At 46.4% G+C, this 12,810-nt stretch overlaps 2 protein-coding genes across 2 annotated transcripts; both read left to right on the top strand.

Annotated features, from left to right (window-relative positions):
* Window positions 1-6,456: 6,456 nt before the first annotated feature.
* H6S33_005445 (uncharacterized protein) lies at window positions 6,457-7,202 on the top strand (the record flags this gene model as incomplete). The annotated part of the gene is made up of 4 exons (XM_044836791.1): window positions 6,457-6,472; window positions 6,554-6,873; window positions 6,939-7,117; window positions 7,196-7,202. 4 exons carry the CDS (start codon window positions 6,457-6,459, stop codon window positions 7,200-7,202), a joined length of 522 nt encoding a protein of 173 aa, XP_044698754.1.
* Window positions 7,203-10,742: 3,540 nt separating this feature from the next.
* On the top strand, window positions 10,743-12,527 carry H6S33_005446 (uncharacterized protein; the record flags this gene model as incomplete). The annotated part of the gene is made up of 5 exons (XM_044836793.1): window positions 10,743-10,812; window positions 10,887-11,218; window positions 11,274-11,451; window positions 11,528-11,941; window positions 12,001-12,527. 5 exons carry the CDS (start codon window positions 10,743-10,745, stop codon window positions 12,525-12,527), a joined length of 1,521 nt encoding a protein of 506 aa, XP_044698755.1.
* Between the last annotated feature and the right edge of the window lie 283 nt (window positions 12,528-12,810).

A 12,810-nucleotide genomic window follows, 5' to 3' on the forward strand; every position in this document is an offset into this window, starting at 1 on the left:
ATATTATCCTCCCCAAGATATATGGTTAGGGTTATATGTGTAAGAAACACAGGGTTAGGTTTAATTTTCAGGCATGTTCGGGAAAAACCAATTTCCCCTACTCTTCCACAATACCTCGCATGAAAAAGTTTACTCCGTTTTCGAGCTGAATTGATGCTCAGCGCAAGTATAGTAGTCAGCAGCTCCCAAGCCGAGTGATCGTTCCTGAGGAACTATATCTGTTATCAGGATGGGTCTGTAAGCGGGTGGGAGCAGAGACAAAATGGTCTTCTCCTCCTCTATTAATCGCGTCGTTTTCAAAAGTATACGTTGTGAATCCTCTATGCATGCGCTTTGTGTGGAGGGGCTGACTGTAGGGCGGATCCTTGGCTCTCACTTCTCCCGCCTGTTGCGTCGAGTTCTTTCCACCTGCGTCGTTCCGGTGTTCGGCGGTGCCTTTACGAAAAGAGTTAGTTTTGAATCGTAATAACATTGGAACGGGTGATTTGTGAGACCGAGTGATAGAACTAGTTAACAACAGCCGAGTGACAGGAGGGGGCGAGTGATTGAGTATGACTAAGTGCGATGCACTTCCTCCCCGCGATAACTCTTGTCTACACAAATGTAAAGCAATAAACACAGAATAAAACCATTTGCATCAAGCTTCACATCTAATCCCACGCCAATAAAAACAATCCCAGAGGAGCAAAAGGAGGAGCGCTCTCGCTCTTGCTCCTTTTTACCCAGTCACACAGTCTTTCAACCAAGCCTGGGAGGTGACTCGAACGAGTGACTTTTATCACTTGCTCGAGTAGACCTCGGCCCCCCTGGACGACACAATAGCCATTAAGCTACCATGGTAGATGGTGTGTTATTTGTTTAATGGTTCTTGACATACGATGGACTAGGGTATCGGGAGACTGCATGCCAAGTGAATGGCTAGGCCAGGATTCGTTCTGGGTGCTACATTCTACGCAGTGCTGCTGAGCTTATGTTTACTCGCGTGGTCTATACATCCTGCCTACGTTTAGCTTACCTTGAGATGGTCCGACACATACAATAGTACACTGGGCCGACGAGATTCGATAGATTTTACCTTCCTCGCCTTGATTCAAGGGGAGTTTCAGCCGTCCGAGCGTCCCCCAGCCAGAGATTTGGAAAACATTAAATCCCAACTCTCTCTGAGAAATCAATGAGAACACGGCTAGCTGTCTGTCCGACTCTGCCGCTTGATGCAGTACCAGCAATCATGTCTTAATCTTGATTGAATCTTTCATAAAGGTTGTCAAAAACCCCGAGCGAGAGGACTATCGAGAGGATTCGAGGGTTAATGGTATGTATAACTATCTTTTTTTAGTGTATACTCTCGTTGATACCTGTCTCAATAATGGGGCCTTTGCTAATTACGTCTAAATAGAATAACATGCAAATAGACGAGTGAGATACTGTGAAGTAGCTAGACTAACTGCTCCGCCGGGCGAGAGTTCCATTTTCCGAGAGCTGTCAAGGCACTGGAGTTACTACCAGAACGGGTATGGGGACCAACTGAATGGGGTATTTTCTAGCTTTGCGGTATAACGTAGGTACATGAGATGCAAAAACGGGCAATACCACTACGATACCCAGGCTTGAAGGGCTACATGTATCAAGAGATTAACGTAAAGTTACAGGATACCTAATTCAAAACTCATGGCGCTATAAACAATACCTCTCCTTCCGGGAAGCTATAAGGTTGCGAAAAAATTGTTCATGAACTCTGACTCGAGGCTAGGGTTAGGGGATGATTTTGCTCTACGATGTCACAGTGTTTGACTCCGGACTTGTGCGCTTTTTTGAGCCCGACTCGGGGCTTATGCATTTTATGGTTTCTGGCTCGGGACTGTTCATAGGATTTGAGTCGAGATCGAACCAGGGTTAGGGATGATATTATCATTACCTGATCATTAGTATATACAAGAGAGTGAAGTCGACATTCCCGCGTTCTATAATTTATGAGGCTTTTCGAGAGCCGACTAGCTATGAGTAGTATGTAATATCCGTAACTTGAGCATGAGCAGGATACTTAGTAATCTGATCAACCAAAGCCTGAAACTAACACAAAAAGAAACACAGATCAACCTCGTCGACACATTGGTGGCGCAGGACCGGGCACGTTAGACTACAACCAGTCAACACCTCAGTTGGTATTTTGAATCGGGCCCGAGTATAGTGGGCTGTAGAGGCCAGGACAAGAAACTACATGATCCAAGGTCGCGCACACGACCAAGTATAGTGCATGCACTAGCTATAAAATTCAAGCTCCTGGCTCGCTCTAGGGACCTACCATTGTTCAGAATCGGCCGGTGAGTGAGATTCTATGATCAAACTAATATATACAGATACGTATATACCGTCTCTCTGACAAAGGGGTTGTAATTGTGTACTCATATGAAGATTGCTTTTTCATATTTACCCGGTGGTCCGGATCCATTATAGAAATATGGAAATTCGAAAGCTTGAATAGATCTTTGATTCCTTTTCCATCACCAACGTCCACATTCACAGAAACCCCCTAAAAGCCCAAATTAAAGGAACAATACGCACAGGGCTAGCTACGATAAGGCAACAACTACAACACCCAGCCTCAGCTCTCTCATAGCTTCGAATAGGCAACATAAACTCTCTTATCTGCGGTCACTAGCTATATACAAAGCTTACCATCTCGATATCGACATCTGAGACAGAGATACCTCCGGCCGTGCGTATCACCCCTATTCTATTCTTCGTGATATTAACCCTAACCCCTCCAGCCATTCAAAAGGCCCCGCCCCCCCATTTGTCCGGCCGAAGCTCTTAAGACGGTGGTGTGATAATTGGGGATGGATGTTTCGGACTCTGTGATAGCTTAACTACTCCAGAGTACTATTCATCTTGGCACGTTCTACTGTAAATGGCGCATTTTATTATAGTTAGGGTAATGTCGGCACTTTGGGAAGCAAAGCAAAGCACGGAGTATGTAAGGGGGTATACTTAAGGGGCAATGCTATTATATTGAAATAACACTATTCCGTCATATAGCTATAGTCGTGACTCATGAAGCTAACTAAAGCTTAGGTTTTCCAATATAACACGCGTGCACGCCTCCGGTGAGCGTCACTTGAATCATTCCGGGTCTGAAGATATGGACGTTGCGTCAGCTAGAAACGGAGCTAGAAGGATATATGCCTGATATTCAGACCCTCTAGGTGCAAGGCATGTGCCTCAAGGGAATGCCCTGTCTTGACCCGAACGGCTTTCTTAATCATAGCTGACCACTCTGTTTCTGGAGCTGAGTCGGAATTGAAACGGCTCTTGGTTAATCCTAACTTGAAGGATCACACACGTATCCCTCAGTCCGGCCGAGTTATTCCGGTGCAAAGCTAGGTGTAGATTATCACGGTACGAGTAAGTGATGCATGACATGTCACTGCCAGAATTATATGTCAATGATAATTGTAAGAACATTATATTATATCTCCTGAAATAACTAGCAGCTATATACCTAGCTAGTAGTGTAGACGCCGCGTCAAATCTCGGAAAATTAAGGGCGCCTTAAGTTCGTCTCCAAGATCCACGCAAAAGACGAGATGAACCCTCCATCCTCAAAACGAGTGATTCTACATGAGAATAATCTCCCCCCACGCCCAGCTTACATCTTCCCGGGTCCCGTAAAAAAATATCGAAACACCCTCCACCGCCCCAACAATACAGATACTAATGCAGCCAAGGCAAGCCAGCCATCAAGGCATGTACTCTAGAGTAGCACAAGGGCTCTCCAGCTGGCGAGTCCCGTTCAAACATCAAGCGTGCTGATCACAAAGCTAGATAACTAATTAATCAACCAACAAACCCAGCGTCGGCGACCTGATGTACTCTACAGACCTACATGTACTTACTGTACCGATTTTTACTTCTAATAGTCGTTTGTAAAGATAGTAAACATACACACTCATCATGTCACCTACATACATTTCTGGTCTTCGAATTCTCTACCCCCAGCGGCCATGCTGCCAAGAGCAGGCTGGCTACATACATATGTAGATTACACATTTTTTTTTTTCCTTATCGCAAATTATCTATGGCCATGGGCTGGGGTATTTTAATTTTCGCCCAGTGTCTCAAATATTGGCCCTCCAATAATCAGGACGTTCTAGCTCCTGCTCTAGGTTGGTAGCACATACCAAGAAGTTATGGCGGGGGCCCCCGGATTATCTGATTCTTGGCCCCCTGGTATCTACTGATATATGACTTACAGGTTTCAGTAATCTCGAAAGTCACTATTACTACTCCACCACCCTCCCATTCACCCATTCAGGGCCGCCCGCGATCTATGCAATTAATAGATGACAGCTAGAGTATATACCCAGCATCACATCAAAAGGTATACTTCCGGGTACCTAGGCTGTTGTGTGCATAGATTCGATATTCGAAAGCAATCAATAAATACTAATCTCCCCGCAAAAAGCACCAAACTGCCAGATGACAGACCCGACTTATGCAAGCCCGATCGTTCGTTTATTAATCCCCCGATAAGCCCACCGGCACCTCTCCTACGTAGGCACTCTATCTCGTCAGGCCTTACACCTAGCTACATCATGTATATGGTCTACCTCCTACCCGTAGGTAGAGAGCACTCTATGCACCCACCCGGTTGATCCCGACAAAGGCAATTAACGTACCTACATGTCAGCTGGAAGGCGTTATTGGATGGCAACAACGACACCCACCAGAATACGGGTCCTGGGGGTAAGTATGTTCTGCCATGTGTTTTTGTTTGGTTGCTGGTACTCGGGAGGCGAGAAAGTGTAGTTTGTTAGGTTGCGGATGAGTGCATGATCTCTGGAGCTACAAGATACAGTTGTATCTGTTGCCTGCTTGGGAAGTGAGCAGTAGATATAGTAGTCGTACAGAGAGCTATACAGAGAGCTACAAAAAGCCTGACTTAAAGACCAACGCTCTAACAGCGGAGGACGGAGGAGCTCTGGCCATTACCCTCCATAGCTACAGTACCGTACATACAATGCATATGTCGTAAAGCTTTTTTGTCTACTTACATGAGACAAAGAGCTGTCAGCAATGCTCTTTGTGTTTTGCCCCCCGCATATGTATGCGTCAGCGGGGGATTCACAAGCCACTAGAAAACCTCCCCACAGAAGCGCTGGTAAGGTGATCTTCAACGAGATCGAGTTTGGAATACAGTTGAGTAGGCGAATACGCATCCCACACCGCTTACATACATGAGACCGAGGTGTTTATAAACAAATCGCTCGCGCGGCGAGCCCTGCCCTGGAGAAACAAACATTTGTTTCAGGCCGAATCATCCTTCAGGGCCTACGTTTGTCTCAAACACTGCCAGTGATCTTCAACGCATTAACCCACTACATAGAAGTTTGTTCACAGGGATACCTGATCACAGGGAAGCCGGAGAGACAACTCAGAATCAAATCATTAGAAACAAGAAATTTCGGTTTTGACTACGAGTCCATCTAGGTACATACTCTTATGTAGGTACTTTCTGGAGTCTGGATACCCCACACAGCACCCCACAAAGACACGATCACGTGAAGGTTTATGCACTGACAGTAGCTGGCCCTATTGCCCATTTATGCAGTCTTCAACATAGGATTCTAAATATGTATTTGCTTTGACATTTCAATCTCCTGGCATCCGGAGTTCGGAATCCGGGCCTGTAGGTACTCTAGGTAAGCTGTGCTGTCTGAAGTCATCCTCCCATTCTTGGCGCGTATGTACATATGTAGGTACACGCATGAGTTAAACTCATTAGGCCCCTTCAGCTGGGAAATAAAAGAACTATGTACAACATACACGTATGTAGAGTAGGCACTCGTGGTTAGAGTAGAGACAAATAGGTAGAGTATTGTATGGTTATGTCGACGGCCTCCATTCCATAACTAGTACAATGCCGCGCCGGCGACGTCGGCAATATCGCCTTTACCGAAAGCCACGCACAACGGTACGGCGGTAGCGAACTGTCTAGAGAGTAGCCGTAAACAGAATCCACCATTAAAATTTGCATCCTGCAGCCCAAATAGAAAAAAAAATCTTTTCGGTAGGGATCGGGTCGATTTAAACTTGAACGCATTTGTGCCTGGGCAAGCGTCGGGTTAGAACTTAGAAGTGGCTATTTGGCCTTATGTAGGTACAGGCCCTCCGCTCCTCCACTACTCCAGTTCAGCAATAGGGTTGTCGTTGATAGGTAGAGTAGAGTAGGCTCATGTAAGCTCCCATCGCTGGACGCGGTGTGGTGATGATTTGAAAAGTTGGTAGGCTACTCTACTCTACCTACTCTACCTGCTCTACATAGGTATTGCTGTCATATCCCTTCCTGCACGCTGCCGCCGCAGCTGGCTTTAAGCTTCTAGGGCCCGACCGATCGGGCAAACAGAGAACACGCACTGTAACGCGCATACATGGTGTAATTTCCAATAACGAAGTTCCATGCGGTGTATGAGGTGTAAGTTAGCATCAATGGGAAGTCGGGACAGCAGCAAACCTTTTCCATAAGTTTTCCAGCACTGCTTTACGCGTTTTGAAGACGGACCAGAAGTGTGGGGCAGGCAGGACGGGTCCAACGGGAGCAGCGGGGAGACTAGAGTCGATGATAATTTCGCCGACTGGCGCAGTGTCCAGGTGAAATCTAGACCGTGGCCACTTGCTCAAGGTATTCCACTAGCATTCTTGTTCAAGGCGAACCGTACCGTACCTGGCCTGGCCGGTTGCCATAGCAACTGTCCACAAGTCTATCAGGGAGATCCAGGGCCACAGGGCACGAGACCAAAACGAGCTCCAAAAATACACATTTCCGAAATCAAAACCATTTTCCTGGTTTCAGCTCCAAGACCGCGCAAAGTGCATGTAGGTACTCCTCCTCTACACACAGACAAAAAAGACCACGAGTTGTTAAATTTGAACATCTACAGCCTGCAGCACAGCACGGTGGTGATAAAAATTTTCCTTTTCACTTCCCCATAGCAATCAGGAATCAAGGGGAGATCGCGAAAAATTTTCTTCACTTTTCCCCAACAGGTGCTTTCCCGGTATGTTCCGTGGAGAAAGAGCTGGGAGTAGGTAGTAAAGGTAGAGAGTATCGAAAAGAAAAGTATGGGGTGCTTGCTGCTGTCGATGGATGGATGGTACATACTCTACTAGAGTAGGCGCTCTAACGAGGATAGAGCAGAGTTTGATGAATTTGAAATTTTCCTGTCGATGGGGTTTTTCTTGCCTGACCACTGGCCAACGGGCGAGCGTGGGTTCAAATCGCTCACATATCGCTGGCCGGAGAAGCGCAGTGCAGGAACGGCTGCATCTCTGATCTTCAATTCTGTTTCGTGCACTCGGTTTCGTGTTTGTTTGCGCCTTTACAAATCCCATCGTTTCCTACTCGATCTGTCTGTCTGCTTGCCATCCCACTCTATTTTTACAGCTCTAGAGTAGGTGCTGCTGCTTGCCTCTGCGCTTGATCCGGGGTATGCAATACCGTAACATGGTGGAGGTGGTCCATGGGCGGAGTTCGAGAATGGATGAGGCGGCTGTATGTAGTGGGCTGTGGTTGGGAAACTTGGCTGTTACCTCGACGATTTCGAGGGTTTACGTTTCCTTTTTACAACGACTCCTTATCTGAACCTTAGTAAGCGCTACCCCAAATTCCTAAATCAACTAGGAACCTTTCCCCTATCGTATAAAACTGCCTACCTAAAATATACCAAGTTTCGTTTCGAGAACGTCTGGGGTCGGGTTGAACCGGTCTCTTTAATTGCCGGTACAGAATTTTTCCGTCCCAGTCGTTCGAACCTTGCTTGTGTCGCATGTTTTTTTTCTCAATCCCTCTCCTTCACACGACGGCGAAAGAGAGATGTTTCAACTTGCAGGGAAGGTACTGAATCATAATTGATCTGTGCGTCTTTTCCCTGTGTAGCTACTAGCTGAGAAACTTCAGATGTCAGTAGAGTAGTGGCTGGAAATAAATAATCTAGCGGAAGAATTCGATATCCAAGAAATTAATCACCTGTAGTGAGTGTAAATACGGAATCGCCGAGTCTTGTGCTCTACTAATGTCTTATGTCCGAAGCTGTAGAACCTCGGAAAGATGGGACGATTATCAACATCAGAAAAATGGTATTGGTATTGTAGTCATTCGGAGTAGAGGAACCAAGGCTGTGTAGGTGCTTATGTAGATTTCTTCACTATCAATTCTGATATCTCGATAATCGATTTTTTGTTTACTTTTCTTTCCACGATAGATAAAGGGAGAAGTTGCAGTACCATCATCCGAAATAAGATTTTCCAGATCTTCCTCTGATCTACCTTTCCTCTTTCTTGCTTACTTGATGCTCGCTCGTCAGTTACCGAATGACGAAAACCACACGTACGTCTTGCTTGCTTACGAAAATCAACGCTTTTTTTCTTCTTTCTCTGCTCGGCGCTTTAAATACATCACCGTCTGGCCTTGACAACCGAGTGAGATTTGCCCCGAGCTTTACTAGGTAAAACAACCCAGTGCCATAGAGCGCCGTAATAATACTGTAGTAGTAGTACCTAGTACCAGACGAGAGGGTCGGTTGTTCAACCGGAAATCTTTAGGTGTAGGGTTGTGAGAAGGTTGAGAAGAGATCCGCATATGTATCATACCCATGTTATTGGGAGTAGATAAGGAACACGAAAAAAAAGTGTAAAATAAAAACGTGAGCGCGCGACGGCGACCCCCACCGCCCTAGGGGTACGATTCGATCTTGCGTGGTTGCATGCAAGGTGCCGGGGGGCCAGACCAGGATTGGTTAGGGTATGGCGCTGGAGCAAATCGTCGGGACGGCCGCGCGCGACGGGGAAGCTGGAATGGACGGACAGGGAGTGAAGCTTAAACGGTAACCACAACCACACGCCGATTGGCATGCACACCACCACTACAACAACTACCACTACACTACACACAAAACGTATCATCTACACACATACTCAAACCTAATGGGTTTAATGTCGTGGGAGCTCCAGTAGATACATGTATGTATGTGGGTGCCAGATGTTCCACGGTACATGTAGTTTTGTATGGGGTCAGCCACAAGCCAAATTAAGGTCTTTGTTCTGTATCTCTCTGGCCATAACAGCATGGAGACAAAAGCCACAGCCGCAATTGAAATTGGGCAAGTGGTTTATTTTAAAGACTTGGCGACTATCGGTTCTTTTGCGCTTTCTAGGCGAAATGGATGTTTCAGAGATAAGACCTGGAGATGCTTTAATTCATACGACTTTGATGTTGGCACTGACGTTGCAAGCGTTCACAAGGCTGCAGCGAGGCGGCGTCTGTCTCTACCTCTAGTGAGTTGAAGCGTAAGTAGTACTCAACTCTACTGTAGGTAGTGTAGTGTGTGACCCCCAGTATCACTACAGAGGGTGATACAGAGCATTGAAGTGCAATCTTGGATACTGGATCCCCACGCCAAGGGACGAAACGAGAGATAATAGCATAGAAGCAAGGTCGAAATTGAAGGCACATCGAGAGAGCTGGCCTGATAGGTAATTTGTTGTTATTATCCAGCTATCAAACAAGGATGTCGCTGTATATCCACTGGAGAATAGCATGCTGTTGGCGAGTGTCGACAAGAGATTTGAAAGAGAATTACAAGCTCTGAGTGATGGCCGAATGTCATGAATATGTAGGCACATATTGTTGATCAAATTAGCCCATCCTCTTAACACACATAACACACGTAGAGTATGCACACCCTGGCCTGACCAATCCCAAGCCAGTCAAACACCCTGCCATGCAAAGGCACCCCACAGAAACTGGCATCAAACAATCTGTGGAGAAGTTGGGTTAGTAGGTACATACATGTATTTATGTAAAGTACTCATGGGCAAACAATCAGCAGCAGGGAAGCCATAATTATAGGCTAAATATCAATTAGGAGTAAGTCTCAGGACTAATTCAAATCGCGATAAGTGATCATCGTTTTGGGGCGGTAGAGTACTGGCTATCCTATCCTTATTAGCTACTCTAACTAGAGTGTACATTTTCCTCATCCGCCGTTCGTACCGGGTACAAACACAGTCTAGAGTAAGAGAGCGTATAACTTCTAGCCACATGGGGGTATATGCTATACACTAACTTGGCCCGCTCCGCACCAATTCGTATCTTTATCTCTACCCTCTGCCATCTGGTAGATAGGTACCTTAGGCCTATCTACAACCCTAACATTGATATGCGCCGTGAATGATTTAGCGTGTCCACTCAATGCATGTCTGTCCACCATGCATCATCCTCATTCAAGAAAATGATCCCTATCCAAATCTCCATCTACGATGTCATGTCTGGCATCCTTGAGTTACGAACTTTCTGCCTGCCTAGCCTCCCCTGCCATAACCCCCTACCTGTTCGTCCCCCCCCCCCCCCTCAATTGTTCCCTCTTCTCCCCGATCTCACTTCCGGCTCTCGCCTCACATGCTTCGAGAAACGGCCTTTTAACGTCCCCTTCCTCCCCACCCTCTCAGATCTCCATCACTTCCAACAACAACACGGGTTCAGTCTACCCATTGATCCCACTTTACATCAGAAACGAAGTCGTTAAATCAGACACCAATTTCTGATCTCGGTGGTTTTCTACAACAACACATAAAGGCAACAGTATCCTCCTAGAATAAGATACTGTTCACCGCAGAGAACACTCATCGATTTCGATTTCGATTCCCTTCAACTACTGAAGCAACAACTACAATAAATCACAGCAATAATGTCGTACTCGTGGGTCGGTGCCCCGGCCGTTTTCAATGGAACAAACGCTGAGACTGGTGGTAATTCTGGTTCGTCTCTCACAACCACTGCTGTCAACTGGTTTCAGGAATCATTCAACTGACTAAACCTTATTTCAAAACAGCCGTGGAAAACTTGAACCAATGGTACCAATCCGGAGATCAGGCTTACATCTTGATTTGTGCCGCAATGGTAATGGTCATGATTCCTGGACTGGGTTTTCTCTATTCTGGATTGGCTCGTAGAAAGTCTGCTTTGTCTTTGATCTGGGCTTGTGTTGGATCATCACTTGTGATTACTTTCCAGTGGTACTTTTGGGGTTACTCGCTCGCTTTTTCGAAAACTGCCACCAATGGATTTATCGGAAACTTGAAGCATTTTGCGTTGTTGGATATGTTGGCTGCACCGAGTCCTGGGTCACCGCTGGTTCCGGAGCTTTTGTACTCGTTCTATCAGGTAGGACTCGCTTTCTATGAGTAAGCGAAATTTTTTGGCTGACCAGACGCTGTAGATGCAATTTGCCGCTGTTACAGTCGCTATCGTTATGGGTGCTATTGCTGAGCGTGGGAGAGTACTTCCTGCGATGGTTTTCTCTTTCTTGTGGGCAACGATCGTCTACTGTCCTATTGCATGCTGGGTGTGGAACGTCAACGGATGGGCGTTCAACTATGGCGTCTTGGATTACGCAGGTAAATCTTACATAACAGAAACACTTCAAAACCAGGGGAATCATGTAAAACTAACAAAATGTTCGTGCACGCATAGGTGGTGGACCTGTCGAGATTGCTTCTGGTGTCAGTGCCCTCGCTTATTCTCTCGTGCTCGGGAAGCGCCAAGAGAAGATGCTTCTCAACTTCCGACCTCACAACGTCTCACTCATCACGCTTGGTACAATTCTTCTGTGGTTTGGATGGCTCGGGTTCAACGGTGGTTCTGCCTTCGGTGCAAACCTCCGTGCTGTGATGGCTTGCTGGAACTCTAACCTTACTGCTGCTTTCTCTGGAATTACCTGGACCTTGCTCGACTTTAGACTTGCAAAGAAGTGGTCAATGGTTGGTCTTTGCTCAGGAGTTATTTCGGGGCTTGTTGCTGCTACTCCTGCATCTGGATTCCTCTCGCCCCATGCAAGCATTCTATTGGGAGTTGTGACTGGTGTCGTCTGCAATTATGCTACAAAGAGTACGCCCCTCCAACTTCAACTCCAACATTGAGTAGAATTTATACTGATATCCATGCAGTTAAGTACTATGTCCGCATTGACGATGCTATGGATGTCTTCGCTGAGCACGGTGTTGCTGGAATGATTGGTCTTATCTTTAATGGTCTTCTCGGTGCTGACTACATCATCGGCCTCGATGGTGTGAACAACGGTATTCAAGGTGGATTCCCCAACAAGCACTGGAAGCAACTTTACATCCAGATCGCCTATATTCTCGCTGTCAGCTTGTACTCCTTCGTTGTCACCCTCGTCCTCTGTCTCGCCATCAATGCAGTTCCTGGTCTGCAGCTCCGCGCTACAGAACAGGCTGAGCTCTTGGGTATGGATGATGATCAATTGGGCGAATTTGCATACGATTACGTTGAGGTTCGCCGTGATTATCTCGCATGGACCCCTGCTAAGGAGCACTTCCACGGAGGAGCACCTGTGGCCGCTGGTGACAGGCACGGGATTGCTGCTCACAGTGAGATGATTGAAGGTCGTCAGCCAGCTGAGCTAGGAATTAGCCCCGCCCCGAGCACAGAAGTCAAGTCGAAAGAACACTAGTTCTTTCCTTCTCCTAAAACTCGTTTTTTGTTTATTTGATTTCAGAATTTTGTATTTTGGGACTTTTGGATAGTCGGTTTTTATTCTTGTTTTTCTACCATTTTTTACTTTCTGTTCGTGTCTCGCGATTACTATTACCATTTATTTGTTGGGAACTTCAGCGCTGGGTACATTTGGGTTTTCTTTCTTGGTCGGTCGGTTGTTTGGCATCGTTTCGTTTGGGACTTTTTATCGGGTATTTACTGGCTGGACTGGAAGGGGGATGGGGGGAAGTTGGTGTTCA

The sequence above is a fragment of the Morchella sextelata genome (genome assembly GCF_020137385.1).
Source record: "Morchella sextelata strain SCLS chromosome Unknown scls_2, whole genome shotgun sequence".
Taxonomy (NCBI): domain Eukaryota; kingdom Fungi; phylum Ascomycota; class Pezizomycetes; order Pezizales; family Morchellaceae; genus Morchella; species Morchella sextelata.